General features: G+C 32.3%; 1 protein-coding gene across 1 annotated transcript; it reads left to right on the top strand.

Annotated features, from left to right (window-relative positions):
- Nucleotides 1-1,632: 1,632 nt before the first annotated feature.
- On the top strand, nucleotides 1,633-21,910 carry LOC149903374 (uncharacterized). The gene is made up of 27 exons (XM_090108887.1): nucleotides 1,633-1,820; nucleotides 1,924-1,969; nucleotides 4,968-5,093; nucleotides 5,330-5,472; nucleotides 5,861-6,025; nucleotides 6,225-6,417; nucleotides 6,494-8,656; nucleotides 8,742-8,882; nucleotides 8,958-9,098; nucleotides 10,012-10,272; nucleotides 10,352-10,537; nucleotides 11,056-11,180; nucleotides 11,874-12,035; nucleotides 12,315-12,401; nucleotides 12,655-12,853; nucleotides 13,259-13,384; nucleotides 15,107-15,235; nucleotides 15,802-16,002; nucleotides 16,434-16,640; nucleotides 16,831-16,921; nucleotides 17,297-17,392; nucleotides 17,900-18,039; nucleotides 18,262-18,502; nucleotides 18,809-18,976; nucleotides 19,861-19,948; nucleotides 21,402-21,507; nucleotides 21,779-21,910. Exons 1-27 carry the CDS (start codon nucleotides 1,633-1,635, stop codon nucleotides 21,908-21,910), a joined length of 6,051 nt encoding a protein of 2,016 aa, XP_089965013.1.
- Nucleotides 21,911-22,169: the final 259 nt, after the last annotated feature.

Raw genomic sequence — 22,169 nt, forward strand, 5'->3', positions numbered from 1 at the left:
ACAGCAACATAGTACGTAATAACGTCACGTGCCACGTGATTTATCATACTTGTAAATACGAATGACCAAAATTATTTGCCATTACCATGATTCGTGAGTTAATGTTGTTGTTTTAATGGCATTTTTATATTTATTAAATATAAATTTAGACTAAAAAGCTTTAGTAAATAGGAAGTTAGTTATAGTAAATAGGTGGGTAGGTAAATATAACATAAAAGACCTAAACAATTTAAATTATCATTCAATCATTGATGATTGAACAATCGTTAAGATTGTTCCGAAAAGAGTTTTCCGTCATCGAAAGGAAACCAACTACCTCAGCAATCAAATACAAAAGTATCAAATGCAAGAACCATACGACGAAGTTCCACCAAGAACGCAATTAAACTGGGCGGTCAGAGTTGACCCCTGCGGTCGTCCCTTCGCGGGCACAATCAGTGTTAAACTACAGCCACTGTAACTTGTATAATTATCCAGTTGGTCAAGACTCAAGACGTGGATTTGGGGACGCTAACGTTGCGGCGAATAACTTAGAACATTAGGAATAAACTGTTGGTCAATCTTAGATCCGTTGGGGTTCAATGGTCAATAGAAATTCGGGGAAATTGAGTCGTGCATTATTTGTGCGAAGATAAACATTCTGTTAATTGTTATAAAATAATAGGTATTTATGATGGGAATGAAAATAGAACTGAATAGTTTCTTTCGTTTCGGAAAGATGAAAGTGCACTTTAAAAGCTTTTAAAAGTACTTCACAGCAATTGACAAGGCCTTTACAGCGTGCAAACATTGATAAGTCTGTGGCAAAAAAATTAAAATCTTTTCAGGTATTCCTAAGGCCTCTATTTTAGCTAACTATCTAATTAATTTAGCAGGTGGTAAATAAAAATGATATTATGTCCACATTTTTTCGTGATTTCATGTTTCTCGTATCATAATTAATCTTCAAAACATTTGGAATTTACACAGTTATCAAGGGAATTAAACAGTATATCGCAATTGAATTAAAAATAAACTTGTGAACGTGAATTAAATGGACATGAAGTGGAATCAATTACAAGTGAAACAATACCAACTAAACCTCCATTCGAATGAATGTAATTAAATCTGTAAATCACTTTAATACGATTGTTATCGGACCGTGTCAGGAGTATGAAATAATACAGATTAATCCGTACAAATAAACTGCTGTTTGTTAAATTATAAACGAGAAATGGAAATCGTGAGTTCAGCTATTTGCTATTGTGAAGTAGGTATTGATTTTCGGATGGTGTAAATTTCTAATAGTCAAATAGCAAATTATTGAAAATTGTTATTTTACCTGCAACTAACTACAGTTTTCTTACTCCAACTTTATGCCAATTTCTGACGATAGGGCATAAAATATTATACCGAAGAAATAGGTCATTTTCATTCAGATGTATCTTACTTCATAATGTGGAGTAAATTAAATATACCAATAATGTTAAATGTTTAGTTGTTATTGTATATACCAATCACTAAACAAAGATGTTAAAAAGCTTAATATTTTCACTGAATGAGATTTTTATATTAGCATTACAATTGAAGCGGGTTTGCTCATTCAATACACTACCTACAGTATAAGCAAAACATGGAATTGTTGCTTATAAAATGGCCCGGAATCCAAGGATCGAGGGAACACCGGACAACGGGCTGATTTATTACAGCCTCTATAACATTACAATCGAAGAGCGTATATTTATGTTCACAGCTTATTCAAATGTGAAAGATTCAGCGGGAATAATATTGTATAAAATGCTTGGTTGGTCACAATTTATAGCATCATTATACGTGGATACGTAAATGGTTAAAGGCGTGCTGAAGGTAAATGTAATTTAAAGGTAAAATTCATTGAATATTATGTAGTAAATGACGTGATTTCGTAATTTTATTTATTAAAAGAAAGCAAAGTTCTTGTAGATCTAGTATCTATAATCTATACAATAATATATCTATTACTGTTATAGTCCGAAAAGTATCCAAATAAAATTAAGTCTTATTCGTACCTACATAATAACAGTGTTTGTTGAATTGGGTGGGTCTTTAACGAACTTGTTTTCCTTTCATTTTGGTACTTCGCTTTTTTATACATGTACTTAAAATATGGAATAAAAGAGTAGGTAGGAGGAATAAGTAGGTAGAGGTGCTAAAATCACATCACTCGACTCCTGATTCACAATTCCATTACGGGTGACGGACATACGACGCAAATCTTCCATAACTCGGAGTAAATCAGCCATGAGATCTCGCTTTTCCGATGAGCGCATATATTCAGCTAGCTTCAGAGATGATTTATGAAAACGGCGGAAACTTTAACTAGAGTTGGTGATGAGATAGAGAGATAAAATGAAAAAGTTATAACGTTCATGAAATACTGTGTTTACTTTGTATTATTAGTTAGTTAACGTTTGGTTAATTTTCCAAAAAAATATGAGATAGCAAAGATAGTATTCCGTTGTAATATAAAAGATAATTACCGGTTCATATATTTCGACATCAAACCAGAAGAAAGTAATATAATCTAACTATGAGATAATATAAACGGAATGTGACTTCAAAAAGAGTATAAATAACCATGGGAATAAAAATATTAACACATTTTATCATGTTTGATATAATTTCATATTTCAAGTAAGTAAGTATAAAATAATAAAATTAAATAATGATAGTAATATTACACACGCAAGCTCTTAGCGCATGAGGTAATACGGTCGCTCTATTACTTGACATAATGGCACCTTCTGATTGGAAGAATTTCTATGACGGAAAAAATGTTAAATCGGCTTCCAATTTATTTCCCGTGGCATCAGCAAATCCTCTCATTCTATTGTAACTAGAATAGACGAGTTTTAAGATGATTTAAGTTCAATAATAGGAGGCGTTTTAATTCATTGCGAGAAAGAGGTTCCAAAACAAAAGAGCAGCGTATTTCCAGAAGGCTCGTCATAATTACGAATTGGTAAGTATGTATTGTCTTTTTTTATTTAATGATACACTAACTTCCCATATAACAATAACGATACCCATTAGTCCCATTTATCCGAAGTTATAATAACGTTTTATTGGAGAGCTTTGGGGAATGGTGGAATCTGCAGTTTAATCCAATAAAATAGTTTCATTTCAACATTCGAGACTAGATGAGCCGTATAAATACTGTATTGAAATTGTAACATTAAACACAATGATCCGATAGCCATTGTCTCTATAGTTTGCTATTTGAAGTAAATAAGGTCCAATTGTTATTTATTGTACCTACTTGTATTTAGAGGCAAAACGGTAACGATAGGTACTTGACGGTTTCAATTTTAAATGATTTAAATAAAAACTAGAAATATAGCTTTTAGAGCTTTTTATTACACTCATCATATTACCCACACAATTCGTTCTTTTACATAAACATTTGACAATTACAGGTAATTTTCTTTTGAAACTAATAGGATTAGACAAATAAATTCATGGAAAGCTCTGTATAGTCATTACAAACTTAACTTTTAACCAATCAACACAGATACAAAGTGTTCTAAACACGTAAATTCAAAACGAATTGAACCGAATTCACGTAATAACTTGTGCAAATATCAAACATCACGTTACATGACAAGCGTCGAGATTAAAAAGGAATCCAATTTCCCTCACCCTGACGTGGCCATCAAAAGCCAAGCACGCATTATCTTAATTAAATGGCATTGCGAGCCGGACTGTTGGGTATTCCGCAGGCCATTCTAGACATGTTACCAATGTTTACTATTATTTGGGTAAATAGATCGAAATATAAAACGTATACCTACGGTATGAGGTATACTTCATATTGTATGCAGATATCGCCTCATTAGCGATTTATGGAAATAGTTATTCTGTTATACCTGATCATATAATTTTCGATCTTTATTAAAAAACGACAAACAAACAATTACACCAAGTAGATTGAAACAGTATAAATATGTAATTAATATTATTGTGTTTGTACAAAGGCTAAAATTGGAATAAAAGCGGCGACAATAATAAATATTATTTGATTAAATAATTATGCGCGACAGTTATAAATTAATATTGGAAGTGAGTATAACAAAAGTGTTGGTATTCAATTTCGTTGAACGGCAGCTGTTCTGAGATCGTATAATTAATATTTTTAATAAAATTTCATATTTTTAATAAAGCCAAATAGTAGGCAGTGAGTAGGCACGGTTTATCTGCGCTGTGAAGGTTTCCACTTTCCAATCTTCGTAAACCAAAAATGTAAATAATATTTTCTCAAAGATTGTTAAAAATTATAGAATTTTTTATAGGTGGTAGGTATTTTATAAGTGATGAAAAATCTTTAAGAAAATATAATTTCGATCATTACGGCAAGCCCTTTAAGAATTGAGTTTCATTTTTCTCAAAGCCATCTCGAGTGGGAGACAAAAGGGAAAAACACTGCTTTTTCAACTCGATGAAAGGAACTTAATTAACATTTTTCCTGTTTTGGTTTATATCTGAAGTCTTAAATTACTTTGAATTTTCGCCTAATTGTTTTACATTTTAACGATATCTTTTGGTTTAAAAAAGTCTTTAAAATTTAGCTAAAAAATTACAAGCTTTGTTTTTTGTGGGGTATAATATAAAGTTTTTGCTCTGATTGAGTAAATATCACTGTTGATAGGTAACTTAATAGATGAATTGCTGATTCAATAAATAAATTAGAGATTAGAGACAAAAATTTCCTGTGTTAATTTTTAAATCAAATACAACTTTTTAATTTTTCTATTATTCTCTGTGATATAAAAATAAATATTTTGTTAATTATTATCTGTGGTTATGTAATTATAAAAAAAAACTATCAATGAATGCCAAAATTATAATCACAATACTGATGACATCACAGGATGACATGAATTGTATTTTTTATTCTGAATACGCGTAAATTCGTGATAATGTCTGTAAAAATGTTACCATCGAATCATTACGAAGATGACGAAGACGAAGAACTGAATGAGGATCAAAATATACGTTGGAGCAATTTATTGTTTCTGCCTTTCAATCCAACTTTCAAAGCCATCGTCTTGGTTGTTGTTATTATAAAGACTGTTTTGGTATGTAGGAATTAGTAAATTAAATTGTACCTACGAATATATTATATTTTGTTTGTAACTACATATTTAGTAAGTAATAAAATCACCTCACCTATACTTAAAAATAAATATGTATGTATAGGCATAGAAGTCAAAATGCAATATGAACTCATACTCAAACTCAAACATTTATTTATTCAATTAGACTTCTTCTAGAAGCACTTTTAAAACGTCATTACATATTTTTAACATTCCAGGGTCCGATTCAAGCTGTATATCCGATAGTATATTGTTGGGATACATTGGACTATGACACCAGTTTAATACTCTTGAAAAGCGCTTATTTGTATCTATGTGATCCTATCTACAGCATAGATACTTTATTACATATTCTACACAGGTATTTAATATCTTACGAGATGTTTTATTATTATTTTAACCCATATGAATTATCTATTTATTTGTTCAGATTTTTGACAATCGAAATCCCTATAATGCAATCATCGAAAGTCATCTTTATAAAATAATTATAGCTTTATAATTATTTCATTAAGATGACTTTCATAGAAGCTATTAAAATGTACAATTCACTATATAAATTACGTCTATATTTCTAAAACAAATAGGCAAAGGCATGTGGGTGCCCATGTTCTTATCACATTGTCATTTTTTCTACTGAGCAATGCCAATGTTGATTGTGAATCTAGAAAGTTCCAATAAGATCGGTATTGGCGATCAATTCAACTAGAAGCGATAGTTCTATTAATAATATAATTTACATATTTTAGGCAAATAACCGAAGAGGCACTAAGAAGAGAATACTTGCCCAAGTCAGGTTTTTTGATATTATTAGATATAATATCTTTGATACCGTTCTTTAGTCTTCTGCGAGACGTCCCATGTGCGGGGATACAATTCTCCCCTAACATTTATGCTTTTACAGAAATTGTAATGTAAGTGAGATAATCTTCTTGCTGGGTCTTCCATGTAGTATCTACCTATATCTAAGAAGTATTTTTTATTTATTTATTCACATCTCGTGCTATTTTAATTAATGTTCATAGGATGTTTGTCTTTGTCAGTGTGTGTTTGTTGTACCGTGCTGTATTTGCATTTATTTTGTAAGTTCTACAGTTTTACGTATTTTTTTAGTATTTACAGAATAGCAGACTATTTTTCTATATTAAGTTCGCATAAGCCATGGCAAATTATTGTTGGATATACAATAGTTTTTATCGTAGCTATCAACGGTCTCACGTGCTTCTTTTTGCTTTTAACTTTTCTTGGATTCTGCAAAAAATGCGATGTTGGAATTTACGATTGGCGGAAATTCGTTTATCCTAAGGTAAACCGGAATATTTAAATCATAAATTATGGCTACTCATCTCTCAAAAAATAATAACACTTTATAATATTTTCAGTTAAAGGAAACCGATATAGCGTATTCTATGTATGTATACGCCTACTCATATATTTTAACATTTTTCATGAACGATCAAATTGATGACACTAAACCTTCGACTGTAAAAGAATACATTTTTACGAATTTATTGATGATTGTTGGCTACATTTTTATAACGTTTGTAATTATTCCAAAAATGGTTGCCGAATCGATGCTTAAATTCCGGCGTATGGGTTCGTTTTATCGGAAAGTTCAGAAAATTATTGAAGAAACTAGAAGGAGGAATATTTCTCCAAAAGCTCATATTGATGTAAAACAGTTTTATTGCTTAATGTGGAAGAAAAGAAGTGGAATAACAAGTACTCCAGAAGTTATTTCAGAAATACCTCGATATCTAAGACTCGAAATTCGACAGGATTTAGTTTGGCCAGTATTTTATCACAGTCCTACGTTTCGAAAAACATCTTCCCCCTATAAGCGTTGGTTATGTGAAACTATTCGCATGGATTTTAAGCTACCGGGTGAAAAATTTTTCGCTGGCCCTAATTGTAATACTCATCTTTACTACATTAAATCTGGTAAATTGCAATTAATTTCCAGTGATGATGGCGTAACGCCGTTGATAACTTTAACAAGTGGGACTCTAATAGGGGATATAAGTTTTTACGTTCCGCCACAAAAACGAAAAGTAATCGCCCAGTGTATCACGTACTGCGAAGTTTTGTATATAACACGGGTTGATATTTTGAATTCTCTTCATAAACATCCTGTAGATCGTAAACTAATTTTAAGTCAAGCCATGGAAAGGATCAGGCATGCAAAAACTTTATACACTTGTAAACAACACGTAAGAGGTTTAGACAGATCGGAAGATGAGGGGCTTGCTTGGGTAAAAAAGCGCTGGTGGGAGATCTCAGATATCGTTCGTAAATCTAAAACATTTTACACTCGAAGAGATGTTTTCCGATGCCAGATGCCAGCGGAAGATAATGTTTATCATTGTTCTAAATATATTGGTCAACTCGTGCTTTCTAGTGAAAAACAGCTGTTAACTAAGTCTTCTTTTATTTATACAAGGTTTCCCTGGATTTTTGTTCCGAACTCATGTTTCACTTCGGCATGGCATAGAGTAGTTGTAATCACAGTGGTTATGGTTCTAATATTTTATCCACCATATCTTTCGACTTCCGCAGCACCTGTATGGTTTGAGTTCTTTCAGTTTTGGACTAATCTTATTTACTCGTGCGATATTTGCGTAACGGTTCTCACAGCGATGGAGGACCAGGAAAATATAGGCGATAATTATACGATTGTTATATTTGCACGTTGTAAAACTGTGAAATTTATATTAGACGTGTTGTCTTCTGTTTGGATAGAAACTTTTGCAGTTATAAGTGGTTTTCCGCAACTGTATAAACCTCTTCAATTTAATAGATTAATTAAAATTTACATATTGTTTTCAAAATGGGACTTTCACAACGATCCTTTTCTTCACGTCAATATAAAAATTGGGCTTATTATCGTCTCCTTTTTTTATATATCTGCTTATTTTTTATTTATGATCGATCGTGCATATCCATTACTGAGCACGCCGTATTTTTTTGGCGAATTTTTTTGTGACGTGTCCGTTCCAAGAAGTGAATGCCAATTGGAAAAAATCCATCCTTTTGATATAGTTTTGGCTTGGTTGCTAGAATTTATATTTTACGAATGCTCACCTCAAACTTTAATGGATACTTATATCATAACAATTGTTACTTATTTATCTTTCTTGTTTTATATCAATGGAAAGACTGATTTAGTAGCTATGTTTTACTTGAAATACAGAGAAATTCTTAACTATCAGTACTTTGTGGACAATATCAAGGACCACTATCGACATTTTAAAATTCATCCTGGCCTAATATCACGGCTAAATAAATATTTAAATTGCCATTGGAAGTACTTTAACGGAATGGATGTTTTGCATCCAAATTTATTAAAGAATGAACCGTACGATATATTTTGGAAACTACACGGAGAAGTTGCTGAAAAAATAATAAAGGAATCATGCGCATTTGCATTTGCGGATCATTCATTAATAAGAGAATTAGCGTACAAAGCGAAATTCTTGATGTTACCGAAGAATTGTACATTGTCAGTATTTGGAGTTCATACGAAAACGTTGACATGGGTTGTGCAAGTAGGATATTAATTTTTATGCCATTTTTTGTATTTTATGATTAACCAAAAATGTAAAACTGACTATTAATCAATTATTGTTTTAGGGCTATATCCTATCAGAGTATCATGATCTTCACGGTGATTTACATCAAAGAACTTACAATCCTGGAGAATTCGTTTCAACATGTGCAGTTTTCTTGGGTAAGCCAAGCCTAAGGACTGTGTATGCTTATACTGAATGTGAGGTAAGTATTAAAGAATAATTTAATGTCTGACAATGATGCAAAAATTATTTTCTTCATAATAAATTTTCTTTCTAGGTCTTGTATGTGAAAGTTCGAGATTTTTTTAACATTCTAAAACACTTTCCCAACGAAGTAATTCACTTCGAGATGTGTTTAGAGAAATTTGGACCCACATACGATAAAATGTTAGGGGATCATATTAAAAAATTTAAACATGTAATGAAATTTAATATCGTGATGCAATCAATTTTTTATTAATTTGCAGTACATATTGTGTGATATGGTTTTCGTTTTAGGATCGCAAGAGATCACGCTTTTCTGTTAGTTCCGTAAAGCGACCACACGGAATACAACAGAAATCGAAGTCTCGTTTAAAATTGTATAATTTTAGTCATTGGTGGTTTGATCCAAGTTCAAGGTAAGTTCGGTAGGATTCTCATAATCATCATCATCATCAGCCCATATACCTTCCCACTGCTGGGACACGGGCCTCCTATGAGGGTACATGCCATAATCCACCACGCTGGCCAAGTGCGAGTTGGCGGATTGCGGTTCTCATAATATTGAACGTTATATTATTATTGTGGACATTAAATATTTGATATTGAATATTTTTGTAAAAGTAAAAGGTACTTATAATTTCAGGTTTATTCAGATTTGGATGATTTTTAGAGTCATGATTGCTATCCTTGCAATCGTGGTCACGTCGTTGCAAGGTAGAATTTATTAATTTAGAAAATAAGTACATTTTTCATAATATACTTTATGTACATGTAGATACATAGAATTATATTCTTATGTTCTCTTCAGGAGGAAGCGGAGCATGCATTAGAAAGCCTTTAAAAACAATAGGCGACGTTTGTGATTTCATTGGCTATGTGGATATATTCATAAAATGCCTTGTAAAGTCTACATTCTATATTTTTATTTTTCTTTCAATCCGATTTGCTTAAATACCATTTTAATATAATTTGATTGTGTCATCGAGCTATTTTGTAGTGTTTAATAGAGTTTCGAAGAATTTTTTTTCATTTATTACATACATAATTTCAAGTGTAATTATAAAGCTTATAGAGCCAAATTACAAATCAATCTTATTCCTGTTTTTCCTCATAATTTTATCTTGTAGCTGGCCTACTATGACGGAAGGGGTTTGCTCATTACCGATTTAAGTAAACGACTCAAACATTACATTAGTCGGGGTTTCATTCTCGACGTGATTGGTTGTGTTCCCTTACACCCACTCATCAATATTATATTATCGAGACAAATCGACGGCAATGAGGAAGCTTTGATCAACACAACGGCGAAATTTGCTCTAATGTACCTCATTTTGGGATTTTTCAATTATTTAGCTGATTTGCCGCATAGGAACAATGCGTTGTATATGGTTTGTAGAATACACTTTAATGAAGATATTATATGAATAAAATCTAAATATAAAAAAAAATTATCTGTCAATGTTTTAGATATTAAAGCTACAAGTAATGACAATACTAGTGTTACTTGGAACGAGTCATTATTTTGTGAGTAGATGTATTTCTTTCAATTGGGATAGTGAAGGTAACTTGCAAAATATGACAAGCAGGAAGCACTGCTGGCTACCAAGATATCTAAAGCTTGACGAACATCCGATTATTCATCAGTTACATGTGGTATTTTTTTAAATCTCTTAACTATTCTATAATAATGGAAAGCAATAGCATAGTGTTTTCAGAAAATAAATATCAGAAATGCTATTAATCCTAATTTTCAGCATAGTTATGTTCTAGGTAAATTTCGTTTAGAGTTGAGTAAAAATAAGGATATATTATTTTAGATTGGGCCTTCTCTTGTTTGTTTTGTTTTCGTTGCAATATTTAACTACCATCTTACGTAAGACGTGCGTACGTGCCACGTGAAACCCTTAGCACACGTTCTTCATTAATTTTATGCTTCATTTTGTTCAACAAATAAACTGATAATATCTTTAACAATTTCCTGTCGAAGATCACAATTTTATAAAACCCAAGAAAATATGCTTTCTCCAAACAAGTTAAACTTTACACTAATAAATTGCTCTTGAAAGTTTGAGATAACGAAATAATTTCCAGTTTCTTCCACGGATAATAAGACCCTTGTAAATTGTCTTAATATTTAAAATTAAAATGTTTTTGTATTTCTTAATATAAAGGTATATGCGGAAAGCTTTAATCTCGCTCAGGGTGGTCTCATGAGATTCAACGTTGGCAAATTTAGCATAGACCGTGAATATCTCGGAGTGGGAATCGTTTTATGTGTTCTGGGTGTAATGTTCTGGTAAGGATTTTTCAAATGTTTAATTCTGTATTTCTTATTTAAGTGGTAGCGAGAGCAAGGTTTGCACAATTATTAAGCTACGTTTTAATTTTTTTGCTCTCTATTTTTTATATTAGGATAACTTATTTTTGTATATATATTTTATGATGTGAAAGCTAGTTTAATTAATCTGTCTAATGTTTTAAAAGTCATCGCCATACTTAAAAAAAAAACAGATTTATGTTGAATAGAATTATATTTAAATATATTAGCAATATTTATGCCTTTTTTGTCAGTCAGGAAAGTGAAACCGGAGGTACAATTCCTTCCACCCTTAACATTTCCTTCCTGTGATGTTAACCCCTCATATTTAAGAGAAGGATAAATGTTCGTAACTAAATGTGAAGAGAATTGTCACCATAATTAGAATATTTAGTACTCTGGGCGCTTTTGTACTAATTGCTTTATAATTTATTATAATTATTGTTTTCGAAATTTGTTTTGCCATACTATAAGGTATCATTTTTGTCATAAACGAGTGTATATAACACAGTTCTATTACCATGTACTATTTCTTTTTCCGCAAGTTATGCCTAAGAATGCCAAATCAACATCAATTTCGATTTATAATGAAAGGCTCTGTTCATAAAGAAGTGCTCCAATTTGAAAATACTAATTGCAAAATATTATTTAATTTTATTGAAACTTTTTCAGGTACGTTATGTGCTACTCTCTGACTCTACTCGTATTAAACTTTCGCGGGAACACGATTTTCCAACACGCAGTTAGTCAATTACGAAGATTCCTACAAGCGGAAAGAGTTGAAAAGAAAATAATTGACGGTGCTATCGCTCATTTTCGATATTGGTGGTTCAGGTAATATATTTTATATTTCTCTTCATCTCTTATTTGTTTAAATAAGCTTAGTTTGTTTGTGATAATTTATGTATTTACCTATTAGCTAGAGCCCATGGCATCACGCGCGAAGTAGCATTCTACTTAATAGTCTATGTGATAAACCAGACTATAATGTGTAGGTAACAATTTTCGTAAAATCCGACAATATTTTGCGCGAAAGAATAAAAAAACACACGCTACATTCTTCTTCGTACAAAATAAGATACAAATCAATAAATTAATAATTCATTATTTCAGAACGAAGGGAATAAATATTCAAAACCTCATGAATGAGCGCATCGGTGTTGTATTCAGACAAGACTTGGCTTACTATTTCTTTAAAAAGTAACTATTCTTTTATTATTTCCCGTTTAAATTTCATTTCGTCCATATTTTAATTCACAAAAGAAAAAGGTTTTCAACTCGACCTATTTTCTTTGATTTTGTTACTTCAGAACTTTCGTCATGTTGAACTGATTTTGATGATTCTTTTTTTATTTGAAAGCTGGTCTCTTGTGCTCACATTCCCTTTGGTTCCCATTGGTTTGTGTAAAAAATAATTGCTATATTTTTAGTTATTAATCCTAATAAGCTTTAGTACAATAGAAACTGCGGACACATTATTACGTGGTGGAGAGAATTTGCAAAGGCAAATAGTTAGTGTGGCTGTACAGTGGTACTTCTTGCCGGATCAGACGATAATCCGCGAAATGGACTTGAGTCCCTGGGTGTATATTATACATAGAGGAAGTATCATCATAAAACAAGACAATCAGTTCCTAGCAAAATTGTCACAGGTAAAATTTTTGTCTAGTCGACTTTTGATGTTAACATGAAAAGTAAAACGAGAATTTATCTGTCCTTAGGAGAAAAAATATATGCTGGAAAAAGGATAAACCGAAAATTTACTTTAGAATGACACTCAATTCATAAATAACTATCGCAAAATATAATATGTTGCTGCCAAAATATCCCTATTTTAAAAGTGCTTTATTTTAATTGGTCAATTTTAATTATTCCTGTAAATTAAATGTCAATCAATTCTGTGTTCAGATAAGATAATTTATAATAGCGAAGAGGATAGTAGATAGAATACATAGCACTTTTTATACAGAATCAAAATAATGTACAACGTTAAAGATAGATTAATAGTACCTAGTTACTTCGTTATGTACAGAATACTGTCAGGGAAAAAATTCCAGGGCTCCATTTTCGGCCAGTTAGATGGAAATAAGCCAAGGCCGGTTCGGATTACAGCTGTTTCGGATGGTTACGCCGATTTATTGCAAATTCCTATTAAAGACTTTCAGGAAATTATCGAGGACGAGGTTAGATTACTTCTGACTCGTGTTCGATTACCCTCTTGTTTACTATTTCACCCTTTAAGGCAAATCTATTGTTTGTTGTAAATGTAATTTAACAATACCTTTCAATTACAATAATTATTACGATTAATATAATATTTTCACAATCATAACATGTAACTTACAATAATTTAATAATTATTATACAGGGTGTAATTGTTAAGTGTGCACAGGCGATTTTTCCGTAAGTATTACAGATAAAAAAAACTTTAAACTGATATCGAAAGTACTTAACCTATTGAGTAAAATGGCCGTAATAAATTTTTAAAAATAAATCGAAATATCAAAAAGATTATCTTTAAACCCTCACATACATTATGTATGAAATGATACATTTAATCTGAAAGATTTTAGCTTTCTTTTTCTTTTTTGGTTTTCTGCTTTAATTACTTCGCAAATTTGAAGTGGCATTTTCCACACTTTTTCCGGACATTTTCACGCATTTTCCGGGGATTTTCCGAGCATTTTCCGGGCATTTTCCAGGCATTTTCCACGCTTTTTCCGGACATTTCCACGCGTTTACCGGATATTTTCCAGACATTTCCCTGGCATTTTCCGGTTATTTTCCGGGATTTTCCAGACATTTTCCGGGAATTTCCCAGGGATTTTCCGAGCATTTTCCGGGGATTTTCCGAGCATTTCCCGGGGATTTTCCGAGCATTTCCCGGATATTTTCTGGACATTTTCACGCATTTTCCGGATATTTTCCAGGCATTTTCCAGGGATTTTCCTCGGTTTTTCCGGAAATTTCCACGCATTTTCCGAGCTTTTCCCAGGCATTTTCCGGTTATTTTCCGGGAATTTCCCAGGCTTTTCCGGGGATTTTTCGAGCATTTTCCGGGGATTTTCCGAGCATTTCCCGGGGATTTTCCGAGCATTTCCCGGATATTTTCCGGATATTTTCCAGGCATTTTCCAGGGATTTTCCCACGGTTTTTCCGGAAATTTCCACGCATTTTCCGAGCATTTCCCAGGCATTTTCCGGTTATTTTCCGGGAATTTCCCAGGCTTTTCCGGGGATTTTACGAGCATTTCCCGGGGATTTTCCGGACATTTTCACTCACTTTCCGAGCATTTCCCAGGCATTTTCCGGTTATTTTCCGGGAATTTCCCGGGGATTTCCGGGGATTTCCCGGGGATTTCCCGGATGTTTTCCAGACATTTTCCGGACTTTTCCCTGGCATTTTCCGGGGATTTTCCAGACATTTTCCGGGGATTTTCCGAGCATTTCCCGGGGATTTTCCGGATGTTTTCCAGACATTTTCCGGGGATTTTCCGAGCATTTCCCGGGGATTTTCCAGACATTTACAAAAAAAGAAAAAGAAAGCTAAAATCTTTCATATTAAATGTAGGTATATGGGATATTCATATTTCATACTTAATGTATGGGAGGGTTTAAAGATAATTTTTTTGATATTTCTCGATTTATTTTAAAAAAAATTTATTACCGCCATTTTACTCATTAGGTTAAGTACTTTCGATATCAGTTTAAAGTTTTTTGTTATCTGTGATACTTACGGAAAAATCGCCTGTGCACACTTAACGATTACACCCTGTATAGTATATAGTAGTTATATAGTAAGTAACTCAGTATGCCCAAAGAAAGATCATATTAATATGGTATGATAAGAAGTCGAATTTCAAATTCATATTGAGATGCAGTTTAACATTTTATATCTATTCCCAGACAAGAGAAATAATTTTCAACAACCTAGAATCTAAATTCGACTATTTGGCAGCAAAGAAGACGGTTGTCGATACTCCGTATAACACCATTCCGTATATACTTCGTGGGCGTAAAACTATAAAACTTCCAGTAAGCGGATACTTACTTAAATCTAACCTCAGTACTTCCTTTGGTTTAACATTTTGCGATAAAATTTTAGAGCGGCAATGATTTGAAATAAGTTCAGAGAGTGGTATGCAGATATCTCCTCTTAATACGTAGGTCTTATAATTTGAATAGAATCATTCTGAACTCTGATATGATATGATAGGTTGATTAAAATAATTTGTATCTTTTTTTTACCTTTTTCTTTGCCTATTTCTCTTGCATTGTTTAATCATAACGAGAATCAAATTCAGTTTTAAAAGGAAAGTTTGAAACCACCTTACCTACCTACCAATATAATTAATGTTTCTATGTGCTAGACAAGTAATATATTGATTTAGGGCTGACTTTTCAATGCTTGGATAAAACTTATCCATCCAATAAAGTATTACACGATAATATTAAAATGTCACGTAAACTGTCAAATACGGGCAATTAGAATACGTTTTTAAAATGGTAGTTTTATACATTATTCGACGAATAAGTTTTATCCAAGCATTGAAAAAATCGACCCTTAGTTTATCTCTAGCAATTTCGTGATTTACTTTTAGTGGATGAAAGAATCATTCCGAGCTAGGACCAGCTCCTGGTATGCTCGTTGGTTATGCTTCTGTTGGCTATTCCTTCCACTCGCGTCTGCATTCATCGTACTTCTTGCAAATGCTATGCCAGAAGTTGAGGGATACATCTATTGGATGCTTTTTGTGTTGGATGTTTTGTTTGCTTTGTATTTGGTGTCAGAATTCTATACGGTAAGTAGTTTGTATACGGTTAGAGGATTGATGTTATTTTAATTTTGTGTTAGTACCTACTCCATAGATGATGATAGATGATGATTGGTAGGATCAAATCTAATTCAAAAATACACGTTTCTTTCATTTGGGTGCCTATTAAGCTATTGCATATCGTCTATCGTGGGCCTTGAGCGCGGGGACCGAATCCAGAAATTCCGTAACAAAAAAACCTCACGCTCCCCACTCCGACAGGCACGGAGGTGTGGCTTGAAGGCATAGCATGCAATAGCTTTACCGCGGCACTCCCCGAGTGCCACACGTATTTTTTACTGTACTTAGAAACAAAATCTATCTACAAAAGATAGAAATTTCAGACGTCATTTTTTGGTACTTTTAGCTTGAGTAAAAGTAGTGTTTTATATTTTAATATGCCTAAATTTTGATTTTAGTTGGAACTCCAGATTGAGAATGATAGATGTGTGGAGAGAATTATTAAATTTAGAATGTTCAAGAAATGGGGTTATTATGTCGATATTTTGTCTTTAATTCTTCCGATTTTCACTCATATAACTGGAAACTGGAACTATAGATTTGCAAGATTGTTGAGATTGAGGTTATTTTATTATTTCCATCTTCATTTTTGTAAAGGATTCAAGGTGAGTATGTTTCACTAATCTTTTATGATTTTGAGCCATTAAATTAAATTTTTTGTTTTTGACAAAAGCCAGGAACTATAAAAATATATTTGGAACTACAAAATATTTAAAATCTGGTTAAAAAAATTCGTTCAAATACGTTACTTCTTTTAGTAATTCTACTATTAAAAAGGAAAATATATATTTCTAGAGTCAAGTAGCGCCCGCAGTGTTAAAATTTGTTATCGTATTTTTAACGATTCACGGCATGACCTGTGGTTGGATATCTGTCGCGTGCCACCGTAAGTTTTTATTAGTCTACCCACAAAGGTATATTTGGTTGTTGTTAACGGAATATTTGAAATTGTGGCTTAACCGTAAACGTGACGATTTAACTTCGTAATAGTAAGTTCTTACCACAATTTTCTTTTGGTTTATGAATTGAGAGAAGAAAGTGGAAAGGAAATTACGCCTATCATTAATAATCCTCCATCCAAATTCTGGCCTATAAAATATATACCTACAGCTTATTTTTCTTAGTACCACTATAATTTAAATACATTTCAATTATAGTGTTTTTTTCTCTTAAGCTTGTTTTAATTTATACGTAAGTTTATAACATAAAATATGTAGGTATATTTTATGACGATTATATAAACTGTACCTTCTAATTTTAGACAAGAAGTTCCCTCTAGAACTAGAAGAAGTGCCACGACATGTAAACCTAACGATTGATTACGTCGAGTGGGCGAACCCAAGAGACAGGCAGGGAGGTAAACTTTTGGGTCTACTGTACAATGTACATCCGTTGAATATTGCATTGATGTATCCTTTAATAAATTAATTATTTGATGGATTAAGATTCAATTGGAACTAAATGGTGAATTTTGTATACCACTTGGGAATTTGGTTTAACTGATTTCTGGAGTTATTAATCTGAGAAGTGTAGTTTCATGTAGGTAATTACTATCTGCTTGTTCAGAATATGTCTATATAAGTCTAAATGATTTAAAAATTTTATTTTACTTGATAAACAAAATTTCAGACAATCAGAATTTCCTTTATAGCCAGGGATAATATCAGTTTAGGTAAATTAAAATTTCTTGAGAAGAATGAATAGTTTTGTCCGTATCTTAACTGTGTACCTATACGGGTAGTGGTTATGGCCACATGATCAAGCAGATAAATAATGACGGGTTCAATTAAATTTTAATGTGTACAAGTATTTTCCGTGGCTGTGCGATTTTAACTTTATTCTCTCCAGTTCTGGATTATTTTAGGTTGCGCACGAATGACAAAGGATTATTTCGTTAACGGGACCTGGATATTCAGTTTTATTGTTCCAAGGAATTGGACGTCAGATTATATAGTGGCCATCACGTACATTTTGGTCCTGTACACGCATACTGAAATCGACGTTGTAAGTTTAGTGTGTTAACCCTTAATAGGTTTGCTTTTGAAAACGGTTTTGAAAACGTTGACAAGTCTCTATTAACATTAATTTTCTATTAATTATCAATTTATAGACGAAACAAATTCTATAATTGGCTTCATTTTTAATCTTTTAAATGTTAAAAAGCAACGTAGTTTAATAATGACGCCAGCATAAAAATTCTCCCTCAATGACTATATCTCTTGTTAGGTCGTTGCTATTACTCTAGAGGAGATCTATTACAAAGTATTTATAAATCTAATCATCTATCCCTTCGAAATTTGGATATTGAGCATCGCAATAAGTGCAACGTATACGAAGTTTCGAGAGTTGTACACATATGATTATGATGTTGAGAGTCTCGTATTGTACTTGGAGCATACGGGATTATGTCCAGTTTTGCTTGACGCGCTGAAGAATTATACTAAACAGCTGTGGGAGAGGCAAAGAGGTATGACCAGTTCATTACGGTAGTAAATATTTACTTGGATAGAGTAGGTATTGTAGTCAGATCAAAAAACGATTTAGATTTTCAACAGTCAAATGCTTTAATTTCGAGTAAGAATATATTTACCACAGACCTGTTTTACACTTTTGCTAAAATTGCCTTTTGAAACGTAATTTGTTGAAACATATTTTTATACGGTTTGTTTCTGATTTATTTTATTTTCCTATAGCATAATACAGTAGCACAACCTGACCACATGGACCTTTAATCATATTGATCATATCTGGTTTAAACATTTTCTTATTTTAGGTAACTGGCTTCCCGAATTAGCTCAGCAAGCCCCTCAATGCCTCCGAGAGGACATGCTGAGTGCTCTGTACATGCATCATTTGGAAATGCCCACACTGTTTAGAGAGCTACCCGAATATTTTAAACGACAACTGGTCACTAAGCTGCAAAGAGTCGTTATTTTTCCTGGTAAGTTTTTTTTACTAGTAAATGAGAACTCAAAATATATTTTTAAAGAGTTAAAAAATATACATCATAGTTACAGATTTAAACTAAATTATTTGTTTCTAATTTTCATATGTAAAATTTCTCAAGAACAGCAAAGACGAACAAAGGATCTTTGTCAAACTCAAACTCAGACATTTATTTATTCAATTAGACTTCTTCAAGAAGCACTTGTGAATTTTCATAACATAGATTTACCATTTCCTTCTGTCAGTCCTTACATTCTAAATATTAAGTAATAAAACTTTTCCAATGAGATCTTTCATAAATAGAATCTAAAATGTCCAAAAGCACCGAAATAGGACCAATTTAAATCACGCTACATACACTTTTATTGCATATATTTTTGTCTTTTCGTACACCGCCTTTACATTTTCCCAGTCAGCTTATCACGAGACTGCATTGGCATCTCGCATTTCCTACAAGACACATATTGGGTTCAATAAAATGGGTTCTGTTTAAAACACCGAAACCTTTCTTGGAGCTTCTAAATTTCCCTATATAGGCTGGTAATTGAAGTATAAAGGATCTTTATTTATCATGATATTTATTTTATTCGATGAATTTGAGTTATATTCTTGAGAAATAAACTAATCTAAATAATAGAATGTTCGCTTAGAATAAAAGTTATTCTTTATTATATTAAGACATAATATTTTTGCACTATGTCAATTAGCGATCTTTTAAATGCATAAATAATTCCCACTACACTGTACTAGGAATTTTATAAATTGGGGAAATAATTATTAGCATAAATCAATTAAACACAACACGTTTTAAGATAAAATTATTTTTGGTGATAGAGGCTTTATTATAAATTCATAATCGTACTCTATTAATTATTTAAGGTAAATTCATAGTTCAAGAAGGAGACATATTTTCATGTATGTATTTTATACATGAAGGAGAAGTTGAAAAATGGTATACTGATAAAAGGTAATTATAACATTTTTCTAATTAAATTCTGTTGTATTTAAAATCTTCGTCCATATTATTAAACTACAATGCGGCATAGACAATGGATGTTAAATTATTCAATTAAGAAGATTTAACAGTGTTATAGATAAGGTTATAGAATATTCAAAAAGAAATTGTTAAATTGCATACAACTAGAGGTTACTGACAAATATTTCTTGCTAAAGAATCTTTTATCTCCAAAAATATCAACTCATGAAAAAATCACGATTTATTCTATTGTGCATCTTTTTGATTTAACTGGAAAATAAAGAAAGTCTGCTGCCGTTTCATATATTTGTTAGGGCGTTATTTTTAAATAAAGCCGTAGGCTCGATTCCAGAAATCTCGGTCTGACTAGTAAAGACTAAATAAAATAAACTATCCACTTATTACCTTTAGGCCCTGCGCAGACGGCACACTTTTTGTACGATCGAGTCTGCGGCGCACAAAAAGTCTGCATGGCGCGCAAAAAGTCGGTCGCGGATTTTTCACAGACTCAACGCACACGACGCACATGTTCCATCATTTTGTCGGCAGATCTGTAGGGATGTAGACGCTATGGAAATCGTGCAGAGATCGCGAAGTATTATTTTGTACATGAAGTTCAGAAAAAGAAGAAGAAATAGAGAATTTTGGGTACATCCTATACTTTCGGAAAGATTACTGAAGGGACAGTTCAAATTCAAATTCAAATTCAAATATATTTATTTGCTCGTATATGGTTCATAAGGGTGTTACACAAAAATTTTTTTATCGCATATACTGCCATTTTAAATGGCGTGCAAAAATTTACAAATTAATACAGTCAAGTTATAAAATACATTAATAGACAATTACAAAATTACCCACAAAATACATTAATAAACAATTACACATAAAATTACAATTAAATTAAAATAAATTAAATAAAAAGTTCTATACTAAACATTCAATTCTGAAACAACATCCGGCAATTTTTTTAAAATTTTATAAAATGTCTGTTACTACATTTGATGAGTTGCTATTTATTTTGAGACCTGCTTTGACTCATTCAGAAACAACAATGAGGAGGTGCATTGGTCCAGATAATAGATCTCTGGCGCCATGATAATAGATCGCGTGCGTTGCGTCCACCCCTAGCAAATGCAGATTGCCGACTAAAGTGTGCGCCGTCTGCGTTAGCGGCTAGCGCGCGTTGAAGCAAATGTTCAATTCTTTTCACACACATTTTGTGCGGAGCGGCGCGCCGCGGCGCGGTGCGGTCTGCCCGAATTAGACGGATTTTTTGTGCGCCGGACTTTTTGCGCGTCGTGTGCGTTACTGCATATAATTGCATAGGTTCTATTTTCACAGACTAAAAAGTGCGTCACGGATAGTCTGTCGTCTGCGCAGGGCCTTATTATATAAAACATGGTACTTTTCAAAAGAGCTTTGAAAATATACATTTTTTTAGTGGTGAAAAGAAGATGCTATCATTGTTAACTACCAATGGATACTTTGGTTTGATCCCCGGCCTGTTTCCCAATACGCCTTACCAGTTTTCCTACTATTCAAGAACGGTAAGAGAAATTTTTTAATGAAGGTTCATAAAATATGTTTTTCCTCCTAAAATCATCTAATTTATGACTTTGTAATTGAATTTCCAATTTTAGTATATAGAGGAGTGTAAACAACTTTTTTTCTCAGTATTCTTACTTTCTGTTTAATATTACCTTTAATATTCCTATAAATAACTTCAATAATAATATGTGTTAACGATTTGAATTAAGTTGTATACTCTACATCATTACAAATACGTGTAACGATAGATATTATTTTATTTTTATTTAGGTGGTAGACTTTGTCTTCCTTCGTTTTCATGATTGGCAAGAGTTGCTGCATGGATATCCAAAGATCAAATATGATTTATATACGGGAGCCAAGCTGTTGAAAAAGGAGCTGCAAAAGAATTTTATGTTTTAACATATGATAATATGAACGTGACTTAAATAAATATGTGAAAAATATATTCGTTTCATTTTGCAAGTATATTTCAACTTCATCTACGGTTCCTCTTCCCTAATCATTTGCAATAAATATTCGAAACTTACACTTAAAGTACAAAGTTTAGAACTAAAGATAATATTGAATTGATACTTCTTAATGTTAAATAAATGTTACGATTCAATCTCTATAGTTCACCGAAGAATCACGAAGTATGGAACATTGAATTTGAATGTAA

The sequence above is a fragment of the Colias eurytheme genome, chromosome 13, assembly GCF_061535395.1.
Source record: "Colias eurytheme isolate Ceu_HAF_F1 chromosome 13, ilColEury1 Martin Lab GWU primary, whole genome shotgun sequence".
Taxonomy (NCBI): Eukaryota; Metazoa; Arthropoda; class Insecta; order Lepidoptera; family Pieridae; genus Colias; species Colias eurytheme.

What these genes read in the sequence shown, in the direction of transcription:
- LOC149903374 (XM_090108887.1), top strand. Translation starts at nt 1,633, where the DNA reads ATGGCCCGGAATCCAAGGATCGAGGGAACACCGGACAACGGGCTGATT. An exon ending in GCTTACTATTTCTTTAAAAA is followed by an intron (nt 12,402 to 12,654) that starts GTAACTATTCTT and finishes AATAAGCTTTAG; the next exon opens with TACAATAGAAACTGCGGACA. An exon ending in CGCATACTGAAATCGACGTT is followed by an intron (nt 18,040 to 18,261) that starts GTAAGTTTAGTG and finishes ATCTCTTGTTAG; the next exon opens with GTCGTTGCTATTACTCTAGA.